The 19,541-nt window shown below is 39.6% G+C and overlaps 1 protein-coding gene across 2 annotated transcripts; it reads left to right on the top strand.

Annotated features, from left to right (window-relative positions):
• The first annotated feature begins 8 nt into the window (after nt 1-8).
• FASTKD2 (FAST kinase domains 2) lies at nt 9-12,394 on the top strand. 2 transcript variants are annotated; one of them, XM_055718870.1, is made up of 12 exons: nt 9-64; nt 652-1,392; nt 1,802-1,905; nt 3,379-3,487; nt 4,962-5,085; nt 7,318-7,457; nt 7,765-7,937; nt 8,304-8,467; nt 9,415-9,636; nt 10,537-10,621; nt 11,704-11,818; nt 12,255-12,394. In XM_055718870.1, the coding sequence occupies exons 2-12, from the start codon at nt 748-750 to the stop codon at nt 12,372-12,374; spliced, it is 2,001 nt and encodes a 666-aa protein (XP_055574845.1). In that variant the 5' UTR covers nt 9-64; nt 652-747; the 3' UTR covers nt 12,375-12,394. The 2 variants fall into 2 exon arrangements, with proteins under 2 accessions (XP_055574845.1, XP_005442870.3); XM_005442813.4 differs by lacking the exon at nt 9-64 and adding an exon at nt 248-392.
• Nucleotides 12,395-19,541: the final 7,147 nt, after the last annotated feature.

The raw sequence follows: 19,541 nt of genomic DNA, 5'->3' as shown, positions 1-19,541 counted from the left end.
GCGAGGCCCGCCGGGAGCGCGCGGGGCGGGGGAGCCGGGCCGTTATGGCGCCGCGGCGTGCCAGGTAGCGGCTGCCGGGCGGCGGGGTTGCGGCGGGTGGCGGCCAGCCCCGGTGTCGCCCGCCCTCGCGGCCGGCGTCCCCAGCCCGTGCGAAGCCGCCGAAAGGCGCCGGGCCTGCGCCGCCGGCACCGTGCCCCCGGCACCGTGCCCCCGGGCAGCCTTCCGGCGCCTGCAGGAAGCGAGCCCGCAAGCCAGAGGCCTTGCCCCGGCCGGGCGGCCCTGGGGCAGCGGCGGGGCGGCTGGGGCGGGCCGGGCGGGACTCCGTCCGCCGGAGCTGGGGGTGGCCCCGAGCCTCCGGAGCCGTGGCGGGGGGCGCGTCTGCTCGGTGGAAGGTGGGTGAGGAAAGGGCTCTCCCTCGGCACGTGTCGTGGTTAGAACAGCGAAGGGCTGACACCCAGGATGAGTTCGCCTTCTGCTGACTTGACTAAAACGTAGGAGGCCCAGTTGAAGTCCCTCTGCAAACCCTTTTCCAGGGATCTTTTCCCGAAGTGTTTTTCCCCACTCCTGTAAAAGATGTGCATAGATATGGAATTGAAACTTTAGGAATGGTAAGTCCAGTAACTAATCCATAATTTTCAATTGTTTTTGCAGATAAGTGCTCTTCTGCAATTTCTCCAGGACTGTTTCCACTAGTAGAATTTCATCAGATCCCTTACTTCGAATTGGCATTTCAAATGTACTCATGAGATGCTAGCAAAAATGAATAATAAAATAAGTTATTTGTTAAATACTGTTAGATGCATACATAGGTGCAATTCTGTGCTCGCTCCCAAATCTTCAGCCACAACAAGAAAACACACTTTATGGTTAAGTATTTTTCCTTCTCTGCATGGATCATCTCTTCGATTTGTATCTCAAAAGACAGATGTTTTTAGCACAGGTGCTAAAATACAGCCAGAGAAAAGTACGGAGGTTTTGGTGAGTCAGCAGGCTCCCCAGTGCTCCTTGGAACTTGAAAAGCTGGATGATTCTGGGAGCTTCAAAGTGAAGCATGTAATGGATCATAGCGAACAGTTTTTTAATAGTCTCCGGAAATGTACCTGTCCTTGTGATGCACTGGACTTGGCTTCAGAGTCTGCTGTTTCCACTAAGCACTTTACAAGCTGTTTAACTACGGTATGGAGGCTCTTTAAAAACCTGTCGGAAGACCAGCAGCGTTATGAAAAGCAGCTGATCTTTGAGCACCCAGCATTTGTCAAGCTTTGTCAGCAGCTGCTGCGGGACTCCAGAAGGATGACACGGGGCGATCTGGTGTTCAGTCTGCATGCCATGGTGAACCTCGGTGTTCCTCAGAACACTCTCCTAGTCCAGACTTTGCTGAGAGTGTGCCAAGTAAGTATCAGGATCCTTCTTCTCCTGAGTTTGGGCTGAAACCTTGAGGCTAATTCTGGGAAGCTGTGTAGCATCAGAGAGAGTTTTGTGTTATGTCCCTGGTTTAGTCTCATTTTCTGTGGAAACTGGGCTCCCATAGTTAATTTGTGTGTACTTCTAATTTCCTTCATTTTTGAAACCACTGCCTGATTTCAGACAGATTTAATAGAAGTCTCAGAAATCATTACCCTTTTCAAATCAACTAAATTTGACTGATGTGAGACCATGGAGGTCACTGTGGAATTAGAGCTTATGAATTGACTTCTGGAGGGAAAGAAAAGGCAGCAGGTACAGATTAAGACTGAGTAGTTTTTCTTTCCTGAAACTTTTACTGGTTTGAAGTTATCTGACACTGAAAACTTTTTAACAGGAGAAGCTCAATCAACTTGATAACCGATGTATCTCAGTTTTGGCAACTGCTTTAGCAGGGCTGGATAAAGACAAGAATGTGAGCGCTCTTCAAGCTGGATTACAGTGAGAAAAACCTCTTTCACATGTGTCATATTTAAATGTTGTTTGAATATATGTCTTTTAGAAGTCATGGAGTGGATGTCCACACATAAGACATGCTGTGGTTTTAGGACTTAAATGATCACATGAGTTAACAGCTGTACAAGACAGGGATTTTAGACATTGTTTTGCAGTTTCAAGCAGAAAGGCCTCCGATGGCATGGGGTGCTAGACTGCTCTGCAGGAGGTTCATATTCTCACTGCAGCTCCACCACTCTGTTTTTTTTGTGGTGTTGATCAAGTCACTTCACATATCTATGCCTCTTGTTTTATCAGTGTGTAAAAAGAAGGTAATGAGACTAGTTTACTTTGTGAAGTATTTTGATTTATCATGAAAAATGCTGTTTAACAGCCAGGAAGTATTTTCTTTTAATTTAGTAAGTAAAAATTAAGTTTAGATTTTATCTGTGCATCCAGCAAGGCCTTGTGTGTAGTGGTTTATCAGAATAACTTCTTTGGCTGTAGTGATTTTTTTCTGTGCCAATGAGATTTATGTGGGTAAGCAATCTCCTTGCTCCCATGAGATTTTTTTTTTTTACTAAGGCTGTCACAAAACTTGCCTTGGATTAGTACTTTTGGTCCTGTGTCAGGTCCAGTTTTGAGAAGGTGGGTGTGTTAGTTACACAAAAACTAGTTTCTGCTGGTACATTCTTGTACATTGGTGGAAAGCAGGAGATCCACCTACAGCTCTTTCTGTCTTGATGTCTAGAGCTTTTGCCCATTTGTAGGAAGCTGTATCTGCAGGGATGAATTTCAGAGCAGTGCCTTAGAAAGCGACAATTCAAATTTTTGTAGTTGTGCAGGTATATTTAAGGGTGTTTCAGACAAAACAATTACAATACCTCCTTCTGAGCCAGAAAAGGAGGTGCTGGGAATGCAGAACTCCATCTTGTGCTTATGATCCCTCTATGTTACAATATCCCCTTCTGTTCCTGCAGCCCACAGCACTGCTTGTTTGGTTTTTGTCCTCACTTACACCAAGTTGTTGTCAGTATCTGTCTCCAAGTTTCCTAATGGTTTCAGAACTTGCCTAGACATAGATGATTTTATGGTAAAAATGTGCAATCTCTTTTTTTTCTGCAGAAGAGTGTTAATTCCTTGAGGCTTAACAGCACTCACATCTGCACAGTCACATGTGCAGTCTGGTCAAGTGCCCCTGCTCTTAATATATTGGTGACAACATGCGTCTATCAGGATAACATTAAGAAAGCATGTAATTATTTCCATGTGCAAAATATCTGTGCTGCAGGTATATCATGTAGAGTTATGCCAATGTTGCAAAAAAGGAGGTGGGTGAGGAGCAGAGAATTACAGCTTTACATTAGGAGTATATCAGTGAGGGAAAATGAGGGTACCTACTTGTTTCTGCTGAAATGAGGAAAGGTCTATTAAAGTTACTCTCTGTAGCTCAAGGCCTTGTGTGTGTTTCTTCATCAGATTGCTAGTGGAGCAGCGCATTCCGAGTATCAGAGACATCTTTATACTGCAAAACCTGATGAAATGCATGGGAAAAGATGCTCCAGTCTTCCTGAAAAAGAAATTAGAGGTAAATTTAGTTGGAGGCTCATTTTTACTTCAACAAAGCCTGTGCTCTTGCGTTGTTTATAAATTGTGTATGGTTCTTTCCAGACACTCGGGAAGAAAGTATAATAAAGTGAATCATATTCCAGCTATATCTGTAGGAAGAACATAAATTTGGAGGCTGGGAATATCTCACCATGAAAGGGGGCAGAAAGCAATGGACATGGTACAAAAGGAATAGCAGTGCCCTCACCTCTTGTTTTGGTTGGCCACATGGTATTTCATAGAAGCACTTAGAGGCTGTGCCCTGATTCCCTTGCCCAGCTTGTGGCTGGAAGACAAGACAGAAAACCAGATCATGATGGGGCTGTGTCCAGTAGTGGTACAGGGCTAGACCACTGAGAACGAGGTGCCAGGAGAACTCGCCTAGCTCATGGCCTTATCTTCCTGTGTATCTGAAAGGTCCCCTGAGAGATACAGTGTCTGGGAGCAGGCTGTGGGTTTTATGACAGGGTGTACTGGGTTTCAACCCCTGATTTAAAGACAATTTGAAACCTTCTGTCAAACAGGGCCTCCTTGTGATTTTTAATCATATAGCTGAAGAGCTGTGAGGTCAGAATTTGTAGTAGCATTCATGAGGAAGTGAGGGAAGATAACACTGATGGGAAAACTGGGCGAGAATAAAGCAGTGCAGGGAGCTCATGCAGTGTGTTAGATGTAAGTAAATCCTAAAATCTGAAGATGTGGTGCAATATGGAACTGAGAGGAAAGTAACGTTTCCACATGTTAACTGAAGGGAGCTCTTAATTTTTCCGAGCCTACATGGTGCTATTTTTAATATTTTTAATATTGTGTAGTTTCTGGTGTAGATACATTTTGTATTTAACTTCTGATATGCATGCAGTAAGAATATTGTATTTTAATAGTCGCTGTGCTTTGTAGTCTCATTTTTAATGTAATTTATATCAATCTAATTACTGCTTTGATAAATGAAGTCTCTTTGTGGCATCACAGCTGACCTGCTGTGCCTCAGCCCACGTTTATAGCTGAGTGTTTGTATTAAAGATACACCATTCAGTGTGCTATTGGATCACTTTGAAGGCTTACAGCTTTTGCATGCATCCAAAACAATACTTGGAGTACTATTAAATAAGTCAGCTGTGCTAATTATATTTCTGCTATTTTTTTAAGAATTGGTAGAGGATACATATTCACAGCATTTGCAAATGAGCTTTACTGAGACTTCTTTAAAAAAAAATATAAAGGCAAATTGCTGGTAATTTGTATAGTGACACAGCTCTAGAATACTTGATCTGCTATAATTGTATATTAAATTCAGAGTAGTTACTTTGCTTTTGCCGTTTGTTGCTTGGTTTCTTTCATATAAGTCTAAACAGGCTGAGGAGTTTGGGAAAGTTTTGGTGAAAATGCCTTCATCAGAAAGCACTGATAACATACCTGAAGAATGAAGCATTTTATAAACTCTTAATTCACTTTAGATGGCAGTTTTGAAAGAGAGAGACCATCTGACTTCCCCGAATGCTCTGCGTGTGTTTTTGGCTCTTGTTGCAATGAATTATTGTTCCATTCCAATCCTGAATGCCTGCAGTAAAAAGATCCAGGGTAAGAAAAAAAAAAAAAGTTTATTAAATTTCCCTTCCTTATACCAAATTCTTCCTAATTATTGTCTCATCTCCCTTTTCTGATTTCCTTTAAAACTCAGGAAACATCTTTGTTTTACAGGATATTATAGTAATGTGGAACCATTTGACAATCAACAAGACAGAAAATTACTGATTAGTAATGAAAGCAAATAGCTCTTGTCGTCTGCCCTTCTTAACATTCACCTGAATTACATGTATTTTCATTTTTCTGTATGCAGAATTTAGGAAAAAGAATTGAATTCTAGCAAGAAAAAATAGATTTCAGATAAACTTCTAAAACAAATCTGCATTAGATGTGTACACTTCGCAGGATGGATTGGTGGCTTAGTGTGATTAGTTGATAAACGAAAGGGAACATAGTGTTTCCCTTATAAACTGGATTTAATTATTGAATGCTGCTTAATAACTGACTTAGTGCTGTAGCCTAGAAAAAAATTAAATGAACGCTAATGGTTTCACCTCTCCCCATACCTTTACAATACATTTCTTAAGTATATGTGGTCAGTATGTATTGATTCACACTTAAAAGACATTTGAATTTGTGTCTAAAAAACATTAAGATAGCAAAATAGCATTCTTAACATAAATGAACCAGGAGTGTTTGGGTTGCTTGTACAGCCTTTATTTGTCGTGGTTGCTCATATGTGTTAGGACACAGTCTTTAATTACACATACTGGCTTCTCCCATACGACTTTCACCACACTTAGTATGTAGGCTAGATGGATATACGGAGTGAGGAACTACTCAATAGTTCTTTCTGCATTTTTTAGTGCATATTCTCAGGACTTATATGCCAGACATCATGCAAATGATGCTCTGGGGACAGAGTGATTAATTTCTGGGCAGAAGTGACCCCTATCAGAGGCTGGACATGGAATAGAAAGAAGAGGGAGGGCCATGCTTTGAGGCCCATGGGGCAAAGGAATTCTCCATCAGGTTTTCCAGGTCCTATGCTGTTGATGGGTCTCTCAAGAAAGTAGCCCCCTCTCCTGTATCTGGGGACCTGACCAGAATTGTATTAACTGTGTACTTCATAGATACTAATTGAGTTAATTTTTTGCAGCAGCAAACGAGTGACCCAGTAGTGGTGGTATTCATTTCCTGATTATGCAGAAGAGATAGGTTAAGGTCAAAGTGTCCAGTAATACGAGATTCTGTTAGCCTGCCTTCTTTAAGAGTACCTAGCATTACAAGTCACTTTGTGATGCACAGATCTCACTGGCTTCAATTGCAGTTGTCAGCACTCTGCACTTGAAGAAATGAAGTAACAGCATTTATGCTGAGCCTAGAAAGTCACTAAGCACAACTTAGAGGAGTTAAATTCAGTTATTCTCCTGCTATCCTCTTGAGTCCTCTGTCAGAGGGAAAGATAAAGTCTAGTTTTGATGGCTGCTGCTCTTGCTGCTGTAACTGTTGTGTTCTCTTGCAGTCACTGTCTTTTATGACATGTATGCCCCTCATTGCAGCAAACAGTGCAATGTTCGGGAGAGAGCATTGTTCTTCAGTACTTAATCTTTTTCATCTCAAGAGTAGGTCTGTCTTGTGTAGTAAATGAAGCAGCAGTCTTTTGCAGAAGTCTGTTGTCACCTGGTGCTTCATCGGCATCACATTCATATGCCGAGAGGTTGTGTTATGGTTCCATGTTTTCCAGTTTGGTATACAGTAATGCTTTAGTGCCTTTTAGACATAGATTCATGTTCGTGGCTTCTTTCCATTTTGTAAAATGAAATGGGGGAAAAATGTAAATTTTGTCATGTGCTTGTTTCTGATTTATCAGCAGCTTTAGAATCCACCTTTCTGTTACTCCCTCAGCTGACATGGTGGACAGCCCAAAGGCTCAATCAGTACTAAAGGGACCAGTTTCAGGGTTTCCATGCTGAGTGGAGGGAGGTCCTTAAAATCAAGAATCTGAGAACACAATCTTCTTGCTGCTTCTGTTAATTTGCCCCCTTTTGCTGATTCATCCCTTCTAACCTGATCCTGGCTCACTTGGTTTCCTCTGCCTTTGTTTCTAAGTGTGTTCTACCTCAGCTGACTTTGCCCAACTATTCTCAGTCTGTTCTGCAGTTCCTTTTCTGATTTTTTTTTCTCTGCTCCTCCATCCCTTAGCCAAACTGTTCCCACAATGTCTCCAACCTACAACTCCCATTGCTTTGTATCATTTGTCCATTTTATGCTCTTCTGTTACAGAGAATGTCCATGATATTCCGTTTTGGCAGTTAATTCTCATTCTGGAAGGTTGCAGCAGTCTCCAGTACCGTAATGTAAAACTGTTCTCAGCATTAGCAGACTATGTTACTTCTGCTGCCTGCCTTTGGGACAAAAGACAGGTGAGTTTGAGACCAAATAATTTGTAGTGCTACTAGCAGAATATCATTGGGTACTTTCCATCTTACCTTTCATGTTTGTGTTTGAACTTTGCAGAACAGATTTTTTTTAGGAATACCAATCTGATGAAGCTGATATCATTGAATTTTTGAAATGCTTTTATATTTATTGATAAATACAGCAATAAGAAATAAATGGGCTGTTACAGTTTGAAAAATTTTCTTTCATTAAAAATGTCTTTTATGAAATCAACAGGTAGGATCCACTTCACTGGCTTTCTGGACTTTATAAAACTGTCTTTTCTTTTAGATTATCCTTCTTCTTTCTGCCTTTGAGACACTTGGCTTTCAGCCTAGTGAACTGATGGGTATTTTTGCGGAGAAGGTGACAGAAGATCCTGAATTTCTCAACTTGAAAAACCTTTTGATTGTTCTTCGAGTGTATTCACGACTCAACTATGTTCCCAGAAGCCAAAAGCATCTGTAGGTTTTATCTTAGAATGCCTGGTAATACATTCTCTTCATGTAGTCGTTAGATTTGACCAAAGTATTTGATTTCAGTTGTGAAAGAGATCATCATCTTGGTTTAGTAATCTGTAAGGCAGATTTGCTGTGCCTTTTCATGTTTTTTCTACATAGAAATTTTTCTTTGTAATCGAAAATGGAGACCTTGGTTCTAGTCTGACCAGGTTACTAAATCTGTTGATAGTAGCTGTATCCTCAAAGACATTACAGAATTTATGATTATACAAGACAATAAAGATTTCTGCCTTGCATTTTTGTTTGAAATCTGTTTTTTATATAGCCTTATTTGTGTATTAAGATACTTTTCTTCTCCTTTTGGAAAAGGTTTTTTGAGACTCTTCATAGCTGCTTGAATAAATACCTCCCTCAGATTTCCAACACAGAACTGCTGAAGGCAGTGTATTCACTTTGCATCTTGGGATATCTTCCTCATCGTGCACTTGATAAGCTGCTGCAAAAGGACAACAGGGGTGAACTTATACTGTCAGGTCAGGCATTATTTTGTCATGTTCTTGTTTTAAAAGTGATAGTCTGCCTCTGTACGTTAGTTATTGTAATTGTGTTAAAGTTTAGAAATTGAAGAATGCAAACATGATTAATACTAAATTTGAAGTCCTCAAGACTAAACTAACATAGTTATGGTGATCTAAGTGATCTGTTTCTGCACTAGGGCATCAGGCTTATTGTCTTGAGACCCATGATAGCAACAGTTTAATAGTAGATGTGCACATGGAGAGAGGTGGATATGAGATTTGTGGAAATGGTAGAAATGTAAGAGCCAGATGTTCAGGCATTTTTAAAAACAAAGGAAGTCCTAACCTTTGTGAACCAACAGTACCTGGAATCACTAGAGTAAAAGGGTTGGGGTTTTTTTGACTGCTCTGAGTTACAGTGAAGAACTTGTAGTAGAATTCGGTTTCCACATTACAATTCTGTACAACCAGTAGAGTAGTTCAGTGGAGCAGAAATCCAGTTTACAGTAAAACACTGTCTTGCTGTGAGCCTGCTGTGACTGAGCCTGAAAGCTGTAAAGCTGTAACTGCTTAGAGTCAGCGCAGTTTAGTAATCTTAAAGTACAGTTTCAAACAGAGTATAGTACAGACAGGCCAAGTCTGATATCTCTTCTTTGTTTTATAAATAGGTTTCTAGTGGTCTGGATTTTATAAATGGTTTTCATGCGCAGAGCTGTGTACAGTAGAGAGAAAGACTGGATGAATGGGCAGGTCCCAGCCATGGACTTTATTATTATAATTAGAGAATTAATGGTGTATATTTAACAATATATTGAAGATACTCAATAATATTCAGTGAAAAAAAATACTGGGTTTTGATTCCTATATTGCAATTCATTTCCTCTGCCAGAACAGACTATAAATGATAATAAAAAATCTGAGATGCTACATCGGATGTAATATTTTTTTTGTGTCTTTTTCAGATGATCTTTACAAAGAACAAAAGGAAGTGATGCTTCGCTGTGTGAAAGCATGTATGGAACTTGATAGCCCTTCCTTCACAAAGCCTGCATTTGTGCTGACTGATAATTTCCCCTCATTGGTATCTTTTAATCTCAGAAAGGCTCGGGAGGCACTGATAGAACTTCTGGGAGATGAGAACATGTTTCAGCAAAATGTTCACCTGCCATATAAATATCATATTGGTATGAAGCCAAATTACTGTCATATTCTTTTAAATGTAGATTTATAATCCCCAAAATAATAAGGTGATAATAAATTTGTGTAGGGTGCAAGTGATTAAAAGTGTAACACTTTGAAGACAGTCGTTTAACAAATGATGCCCTTGATTGGTGAATCTACTTTCTGGGATGCTTCTGTTAAAGTATTTAAGTCAATTTACTAAAAATTTATGATTGCTCTTATTTACAAAATTGCTTTGGACTTTTTGTTAAGCAACAGCAAGCAGATGTTAATTGTACATAATTGCAATATGGCCAGCTGTGTTTGAGAGACTCGACATGTTAGTACAAAGTCACATTAGAAATGAAGCCAAACAGCAGCCTGCTTTTGTTCTCTGACTTGTTTCTTCTCTGAAATTCTGGCTAAGGTTTGGGTTCTGCTTTCATTTATTAAATGGGATATAACCTTTCACAGGTGATCATTTCGTAACACTTGCTTTCTTTTCTATTTTTATATTACTTATTTTTTTGCCAGCTACCCAGATTACAGATTTTTCTTTTATTTGTAATACTTTTCTTCCCAAATACTTCTAATGAGGAATCATACTACGGGGAGATCTGAGTAGGTAGGGCAGACTGTGATCAAGACTAGTTTCTTGAAATGATGATTTCATTCCCATAAAGTTACATCTGCAGTTTCCAAAAATAAATGTTTTTTTTCTGGAGTTGTGCAAACTATAGGTGTTTATATTTGTTGCAGGGAGGCCATCAATAATGCCATCAATAATATGTAAATTATTAGAGAACAGCAATTAGAAACAGAGCAGTGACAGTGTCTGTTAACTTTTGCAAATGAGGTGTTCATTTTAAAGCAGTTGAAAATAATCCTCTTGCAGTATTAAGTATTTTGTTATTTTGTTTCAGATTTTGAAATCAGAATGGATTCAGACAGAAAGAAAGTGCTCCCAATAGCTGCAACAGATGATCATGCTGACTCAAGTGTTCAAAGGTGTCTTTTTTGACTGTGTATTTTTTCTAGCAGGGTAGTTTTACTTGTATATACTCCATCCAGTTACTACTTTGGTTCACTGATTTGCAGAAGCAAAGTAGATAACTGACTTGTTATTTGTAATCACTGCAGTATACAAAAATGGCCATGCCATTTCAGAGCAACACCTCATGCAGCTGACTACCTTCTTCTAACAGAGGCTAAAACTTAACATTTCAGAGAAAGAGTCAGGAAATGTCACAGTAATCTGATACTTTTGTAATGGGTACAGGTTTTGAAGTACAACTGAAATCCTTTCAAAAAAATTGCAACGTTACGGTTTTTAAATTCCAAGTATTGTGTGTCCAATTAAACATTCAGTTATTCTCTTAAGTCTCTAAAATATGCATCTCAATGGTATGTTATGGCTATTAATTCAGCTGCTGAGACATAATTTGAATAAAAATGATCATCATATCCACATTTTAGGTGATTAATTTAATCTTGTGTAGAAGAATGACCTCTCAGTTACTGAAGTGGGACATATATCATTTAAGTAATGCTTAAGTAGAATTGGGTAATATGTAACATTTGTGTGCTGGATCACTGCACAGCAAAGTATTTTGTATGGTTTGCTTTTTGGGAAAAGGAGAACTAGTGATTGTCTTAACAGAAACTCATTGTCAGGCTTCCAAGGCATTCAGCTTTCCTCTCCCTTCCAAGTAGGTTTTTATGGCAGGAAGTAGCTGGTCCTGAATATTAGCAAAGGATCATAGTAAATGCAGAAGCTGTCAAAATAATGTAGAGTTTTGAATGAGCTGCTTCCTTCTCATTGTGGGAGAAGCGGAGATCTAAGGGCTTAATTCTGCTGTATTGGTTTGATTGGTAGATGCTGGTACTTGTGTGAAGCTCATGGAAGAGAGGGTAAATTACTTAAGTCTGGAAAAGGAAAAGAATAATGAAATTTGTGCAGTCTTGACGTTTTTGCCTGTCAGAAAGACAGCTATATATTCTGCAGTGTTAAAGGACATCATTGAATCAGTCTTAAAAACGCGTATTCTGCATTTGTACAGTGGAGTCTTCCCTGCTTTTCTTGGTTGTAGATTGGCTTTTCTCTTTGTTCCTCTGTCTGCCTTCTGTGTGGGCACAACGCACCCCCAAGGGAAGCTGGCAGTGAAGAAGCGACATCTAAATAGACTGGGCTATCATGTGATTCTGGTAAGAAGAGTCCTGTTACTCTTTGTTTTGGTCCTGTTACCTGCACAGTAATGAGTATGTTTGGTAGAACAGGCCTTGCAGGGAATGGTGAGCCTTCTCCAGAGTGGTAATTGTATATCACCTCTACTTAGAAGGTAGTAATGGTGTCACTGGGGAGAAAGGCAAGCTACCACTTACGATTATCAGCAAAATAAATATAATCATAGTTCAGCGGGGAAAGAAAAAATCAAGCCACTGAATTGCTTTGTAGCTAAAAAACCTATGTGACTTTGGCTTATTTCCCTGATATTTATAGAATGAATGATTTAAGTCAACTTGTTTTCAAAATACAGAGACTCCCTATGTCCTTCCCATCACTGAGCACTTGGTTTGTGGAACAGAGTAGTTTGCTAAAGACAACAGAATTAATGTACCCTTTCCTTTTCCTTTCTTCCAGGTCTTGAACAAGAAGTTTCAGGAAATGACAAATGAAGATGCAGTTGAGTTTTTGAAAGGAAAAATTTATTCAGAAGATGCTTTCCCTTTTTCTGAAGTGACTGTGCAGGACAATAATTAAAATAAACTAACAACTTTGGATCTCCTGTTCTCTCTTTTTCGCTGTGTAATTAATGTAAGGTTTTAACAGAAGAGATAAGCAGTTTTATACATAACTGCCTACTCCAAAGTATTACAGATTGAGAAAAGTTTGTATAGTGAACAATGTCTGCTGAGGGGTATGTGTATGTGTGTTTGACTGAGTTTTCTGTAGTGGAAGGAACTACTTAATCCAAAAAGCATCCTGACATCTATTGCTTTTGAAATTTCTTAATTTTATCTTCGCTTTAGGAAGGGAAAAGAAATTTTATCTTCACTTTCACAGGGAAAAGAAGTGACTTTAAAGTGCTGTTGGAATCTGTCCTGCAAATATGCACTAGAAGGATTCCCCCCACCATCCCCTGTGTTCTTTATGCAGAACTATAGATGGTAAAGCAGTTAAATAACTCAGCTGAAGGGTATATTAAAATATCCAAAGTTATGTGAGAAGAAATCAGTCTCGCCCGGTTTTCATAAGTTCAGGCCAATAATGGTTGTTAGCTGTATGCTTTTTCTTTTGAACCTTTTGCTTCACTGCTCCTGTACTAGATTTTGAGACTTCTTACTACAAAAACACAGGTCTGGCATGTATTTATAAACTGACCCTTGCTCTCTGTTTCTGATATTAGCATCTCGCCAGCTATTTAAAGAGGTGTTGCAATACTCAGATTTGTTCACTGCATACTGTGATGCATCTCCACTGGCCTGTTATATAGTGGTGGAATTGATTAACTTGGTGAAGTTCTAGAATTTCAAAGCAGCTTTGGGCCTTTGAGCTGAAGGAGCAGAGAGAACTGGTAGACTTTTCCCGGTCTTGGTAACATTTACTCATAAAATCCATTTGTTGTGCTGGAGTTGCTGAAGTACTTAGTGAAAGCGTTGGGATGCTCAAAATACATACGTTTGCCAACAACAGCTTGCTTGTTTCTGTGCAATAATCAGATCTTCAGTCACAGTTTTGCTGTACCATCGCCACAGCCCAATCAGCATGAAGGGAAACAGAATACTTTCTACAGTGACTGTGTGCTACCTAACCGTGGTGCCCTTGCTTCACTTGATAAGCTATGAGCACTACGTTCTTTGTCTTTCAGAGGTAGCATGGACACATGCTTAAGGTATTACAATGATGAGTTAAGGTGAAAAGAAACAATGCGCTTAAAATTCACTGCCCAACTTCTTGCGGAACGTGTAGATAGAATATGGTGTGCATTTATGAAGGAAACTGCAACCGAAGAAGCATTGTCAGAGCAGTCTGGTGTAAAAAGCAGACCCTTTAAGCATTTCAGTCTGAAACACAGCACGTGCAGAAAAACAGAGTTCATGTAATTGTAAAGCTTAACAGCCAGAGCAGAGTTCGTCTGCTTGACTTGATGTGAAGTTTGTTGTGCCCCCTTTTTGGATCTGCTGATTTAAGAAAGCATTGTACAACTACATCTGTGAGGCAGACTGGTCAGAGCCATTCAGATATTCTGAGTTGGCTGACTGACTCATAGTCCCAGCCTGTGCTGGAGGAGGTCTGAACTACTGCTGGAGAGCCGGGCTAGTGCTCAGAGCTGTGTTTGAGAAAGTATTTGGTGCTGTTCAAAGCTGAAGCCCTGCAAATCAAGCCGATGCAGTGTCAGTTGTGGCTCTTGCCTGAGCTGGGGACCTGCTTCCTCTGCTTCGAGCTTTTTAGTCAGGTCCTCGGTAGCAAGAACGTAGCTCCCATCTCTTCAGGGACAAAACAGCAAGCAGGGAAGTATACTGTCCTCTCGTGTGCCAGCAGTCTGGACAGAATTAGCCACCGGTAGGCAAAAAAATGGCATAGTATGTTACATTAAATTAGCTGATCACCACCTCTTCTTTCTTTTTTTAAACACCTTATGAGTAGGTGGAAACTTCTACAAGCAGTATGGAAGTGTAGTAGGCTGCCATAATGATCACCTTGCTTATTAAAATATCTTGCTTTACACTCAATAATTTAAGTCGTTACTATGTCACCTACACTGATTCATAGTTCCAAGCAATATGTAGCTGCTGCCAAGAGAGACTTCAGAACTGTGCATTTCTCAAATCTACATCTGTTGAAATGCTACTCTGCTGCAATGTCTGAAATAAACCCAGGTTTCTCAGGTGTCCGATTCATGTAGTAAGGGAGATCTAATCCCCTGTTTTGTGCATGACAATCTGTATTTAGAATACCATTCTCCTCTCTCTCCTGAATCATGCTTATTAAAATTAGTGGGAGACTCCCAATGAAGATCAATAATAATAATTTTGCTCCTGTAATTGTGAGTTTTGTCACCACATGGATTGCTCAGTGCAAAAGATGCAAAATCCCCCTTTTTAAGTGAAACAGATACTGAACGTGTTTTTAGCTGACCTGCCAGTGAAGCTAACAAGTGCAAGCAGCACTTTTCTCTAGCATTTTCAGTCTGCCTACAGACTCAAGAACATGTGTTTCTAACCTTTATTCACACTTGGAACACTTTGTAAGTGCAGTAGTTGGAATTTTTTTCTGAACAAGGAGTGAGGAACCAGGAAGGTGAATATGACTTTTATTTCATACAGCTTATGGATGTAACTTATTAATGGATGGAACACAGGCATTTGCTGTGGTGTTTGACTCAATAAAGGTATATCTACCCTATCTGTAGCAAGGCCATGGTTCTCAACCCTGTGTAAAGTGAAAATAAGTAATCTATTAAGTAAACTAAATTGCTAAGGGAGGGGAGGATCTTCAAGGAACTGAAGGCTTGTTAAAGAAGATAAAACAAGTATAGATCTTAGAGTAATTACATAGCTATGACTCAAAGACAGTGGACCCAGCTGCGCAAAGCAACCATATATTTGACCAGATTCTTGTATGAAGGCAGCATATTTTATTCCTGGGCCACAAAGAAGTCTGAAACGCAGAGTCATACAAATCTTTTCTTCGTTCTAAGCTATGCAATACTGGACTTAAGTTTGTCCTGCTAATCTTAAAGAAACAGATACTGCCTTTTATGATTCCTGGTTTTTACATGCAGCTTGCTGTTAGACATTTTTTGGTTCATAAAATCTTATTACAAAACAGTAAGATGCCATGATAAAGTTGGCTTATCTAGTAAATTTTTCCTTGAGAATAATGCATATACTGTTCATCCTTTTAATTGTCCAGGTCATCTGAAGGATATCAACATACAAAAGGGTGACAAACTCAGATCACTGTCATGTATCACACAATCAATTGTGTATCACACGAACACTGTGAGAAGGATTTACAAATGTAAGTTATATAGCAAATTTCACTGGCCCAAGGATGATGTTAAGCATTGCAGGATGTGTGAACAGATCTAAAATGAGAGCAAGAAATGGGAAGGCAGAAGATGTGGGCTGCAAGGGTCAAGAAGGCTCTTGTGTGAACAGATCTAAAATGAGAGCAAGAAACAGGAAGGCAGAAGATGTGGGCTGCAAGAGTCAAGAAGGCTTTTGCGTGAACAGAAAATAAACTAGTACCATCTGAGCAAAAATGAAACAAAGTTTGTGAAGCAATGCAGAGTGAGAACAGTGAATGTTTGGAAAAACACAGTGTAAGCAGCTGGATTTGCAGACCCTGATTGCCTGTAGTTCTCTCCTGCTTGGATTTGCTTATGTCTAAAAATACTTTTGAGCCCTAACTCCAGCCTTCTCCGGGTATGAAATATTCCAGCCACTCATTCACAAGATACACCCAGGAACTCTCTTTAAAACTTCCACCTTGCTCTCAAATTGGCCAAGATGTTCAAAAGTGACTACAAAAGAGAGACTAAAAGTACACTGCACAAGATTTTTGTTAAGATACCAGAATCGAAATAAACTGGAGCTTGGAATTAAAGAATCAAAGTCTGTTTCTCAGGTATTGCAACTGTTTGTGCATAGGCAAGAGTTTGGATAATGCTTTGTATGCAGTGACCTAGAGATATGGCTCTGGGCAATTGCTGAAGAAGAAAACACTATGACTTCCCTCTAATTCTCGCCACCCCACACACCCCCAGTCATTGCAGTAGGTGTTATTTCATATTGCCATTTGTTAATGCTGTTCTCTTTGCACACAAATCTCAGAGCACATGAGCTTGCATGCATGAGGTTCCAGTTTCAATACCTCTTTAGTGACACTAGAATATACAAATTAAAAAAGAACTGCAGGTGTTTTGTAGATTTCAAAAAAGGTGGAGCATTCACTCCTAGGTAATATCTGCTGAAATTAGTTATTTCAGAACAAAAGCAGAGCCATGGTTATCTGTTGTTCTCTACATGCATATTTTTAAAGCAATTATGGTATTTAAGAATAGGTTTTACTGAACACATAATCCTGTAGTTTTGCTCTTTGCTAGTAACCATAGTGGTTTTAGTAGCATTGTTCTTCTCTTTTAAGTGATGCAAATCTAACGGAACTCTGAACTATGTTTAGGATCTGTCCTTCTCGTTTTAGCAGGTTTTTCCTTTTTTTCATTATTTCTGGACAATCGCAGTATAAAGTGAAAGTATGAATGTGGTGGTAACTGTAAATAGCCACCCAGGAATAAGAAGAAGGAGAATCTGTCTTTGGGTCTGCAGCAAAAGTCCTGGTGTCCACAAATAACCAGTGAGCTTTTTGTTTCATCCTATTCCCGCCCTCTAAAAATGCTCCTATGCTATACACCAGTAACATTGTTGCCATGGCACCCATCAAAACCCAGATATGCTCTTGCTTTATGCAGCAAGATGCAAATTTTTGTAAACAGGAGAATTTTTCACTTTTCACTGCTATTAAGTAAGGGACTCTATCCATGCCTCCAGAGAGAGGCCATTTACTGTACACTCTTTGTCACTCCCAAGTGTGTGCGATAGTTTACTCTTATCAGTTCGATCCACAAAGGGCACTTGCTAAATTTTTGGTATTTGCCTGTTTGATTTTCATGGTACAGATTCTGCTGCACATAAGATGTCATCTATACTTGACCACCCTTTAGAAAGGTGGGGAAATGTGTGGGGAGTGTGGGGAAAGGAGGAGTGGCTCATTCAACTGGTTTAAATTAAAGTCATTTAAAAAAATTAAAAAAAAAAAAGGGGCATTACAGCAATATACGCCAGCTGAGGCTCCACAACTTCAAAGGAGAAAATTTGAACTGTTACGGAGTCCAGTTTTATCCTTCAGCAGTAGGGAACAGCTGGTGGATTGGACTCTGACTGCAAAGAGGCTGGTGTAAATGGTAAGAATTGCCACTAAAGTCTTGATGTTTACTGACACAGATGAGATGAGATTCAGGAAATATACAGCAGCTTGTTGTGGAGGAGGTTATAGATTTGTATGTTAAGACATTATTGCACACAATAGCTAAGGAGGGAGGAGAGACATAAAATACTATTTAATATTTTAAAATATATATACTGAAGACCAATACTGGGTTGTTACTTGCCCTTTGTGTTGGCTCAGCAGTTAGGTATCAGCTTTAGTAGAACAACGGACAGTTCCTTGACACTGAGAATTCTATGGAAAATCTGAAGACAAATCCCTTGTAAGCTGTGGTGTATGAGGCAAGAAGAGGGCAAAGACTGCTGCTGGATTTGTCTCTGCTGTTTTAGAATATGCTCCATTTTGCTAATGAACAATTTGTCCCAGGTCACACCATTTTCTAAATGAATCTTCAGTCTGGGTCACTTCTGTATAAATGTAAGGAAAATGATGGACACCAGAAAAGTTAAGCAGGCAAAAAAATGTTTGTGCATGTATGTTTGGAGATTTGCTCTGTATCAGTCTATGCTCAAGGAACAGTACAAAATGGTGAATGCTTCACTGATGTCAAGCAAGAAGACTTCCTTCTCAGTAGGCAGTACTCCCCACAAAAGGTAGTACTGAGAAGGATGAAGGTTGGTTTGATTTCTGCTGATGCAGAATAAAAAGAAAACTTTCCAGACTTTACACTGCTTGTGGTAGGTTTGATACTCATTTGCTGAATCTAGTAACTCAGTATTTGAAGGGAGGGAAAAAACAAACAACAATGAGGGTACCAAAGCTACTCTTCGAACAGAGGCTAAGATGATTGGACACTAAGGTATTAGCAGAGACATGGGGAATTTGAGTTCAGCTCTCTGCTTGCCACCATTTATCTGTCTGCTCACTGGCAAGTCACTCAGGAAGTCCCCATGGTGCACCCTGAGTCCTGGTGTTCGCACCCATCTTGGTAGTGCCATGAGTCAAAGAAATTCCCTGCTTGGAAGCAGATGCAGTCCCAGTACAGCCACGTGTCTGTGTTCCCTGTCTGTATAATGGGGATGTCCCCATGCTGAGTTGCTTGTATTTGTAAGCTCTCTCAGACAGAGCTGGCTGATGTGTCAGATCTGCTCCTTGTACAAGGAATGGTAATACTTCAGCCATGAGAGCGGAGAAAGTCTTGGCTAATTGTAATAGAAGCTCCCTTTGCTGAAGAACCCCAAAATTGTGACCAAGGCAAGCCTGGTCAATAGCCTTACTGCAAGCACTTCAAAGTTATCCTACCCAGTCCCTTCCCAATATACTACTAGTAGCAATGACTTTTTACAAAATCAAGACACCAAAATACAAGCTGTTTGTACTGTATGACACACCTATATGTACAGAGAAGACTTCAAAACTGGCTCATAAATTCTTTAAGGTTCATTTGCAAAAATACACCAAAAATTTGGCTACTGAGTGTAAGTTACATAGAATGGACTTGTTTGGCTCAGACAAGATCTGCTTTGAGATCTTTTGTCAGGTACTATTTGTTTCATATAATAATCACTGAGATTCCTCAGGGACATCATAACCATTTTTAACAGATCCTCATGCTGGTTGAGGTGTTTGGAGTACTGACTAACTTGCATAGATGTACAAACAGAAATGCATAATGCAAGCAATACTGTTATGCTCAGTAGTGCTGGTATTAAACAGAAAGCAAAGTATGTGTATCATTGTTGATAGAATGGAGACCAAAGTTTAATATGAACATGTTTTATAGCTGCAAAAGTTAATTACTTAAGTTAAAGTTAATATAGTGTATATTGTTTGGGTCTAAGAAATCGTATACAAACATATTTGCATCTAATCATGAAGTATTTTAATGCTTGTAATAGAATTCATTAAAAATATTGTTGGTTATGCTAGAATACAGTGCAGTAAGCTTGTTTTTTAACCATTAAGCAATAATAA

This window comes from Falco cherrug, chromosome 8 (assembly GCF_023634085.1).
Source record: "Falco cherrug isolate bFalChe1 chromosome 8, bFalChe1.pri, whole genome shotgun sequence".
NCBI lineage: Eukaryota > Metazoa > Chordata > Aves > Falconiformes > Falconidae > Falco > Falco cherrug.
This window is presented reverse-complemented; position numbering and strand designations above follow the sequence as displayed.

What these genes read in the sequence shown, in the direction of transcription:
- FASTKD2 (XM_055718870.1), top strand. Translation starts at nt 748, where the DNA reads ATGCTAGCAAAAATGAATAATAAAATAAGTTATTTGTTAAATACTGTT. An exon ending in CTGCAGTAAAAAGATCCAGG is followed by an intron (nt 5,086 to 7,317) that starts GTAAGAAAAAAA and finishes CTTCTGTTACAG; the next exon opens with AGAATGTCCATGATATTCCG. An exon ending in GGGTGAACTTATACTGTCAG is followed by an intron (nt 8,468 to 9,414) that starts GTCAGGCATTAT and finishes TGTCTTTTTCAG; the next exon opens with ATGATCTTTACAAAGAACAA.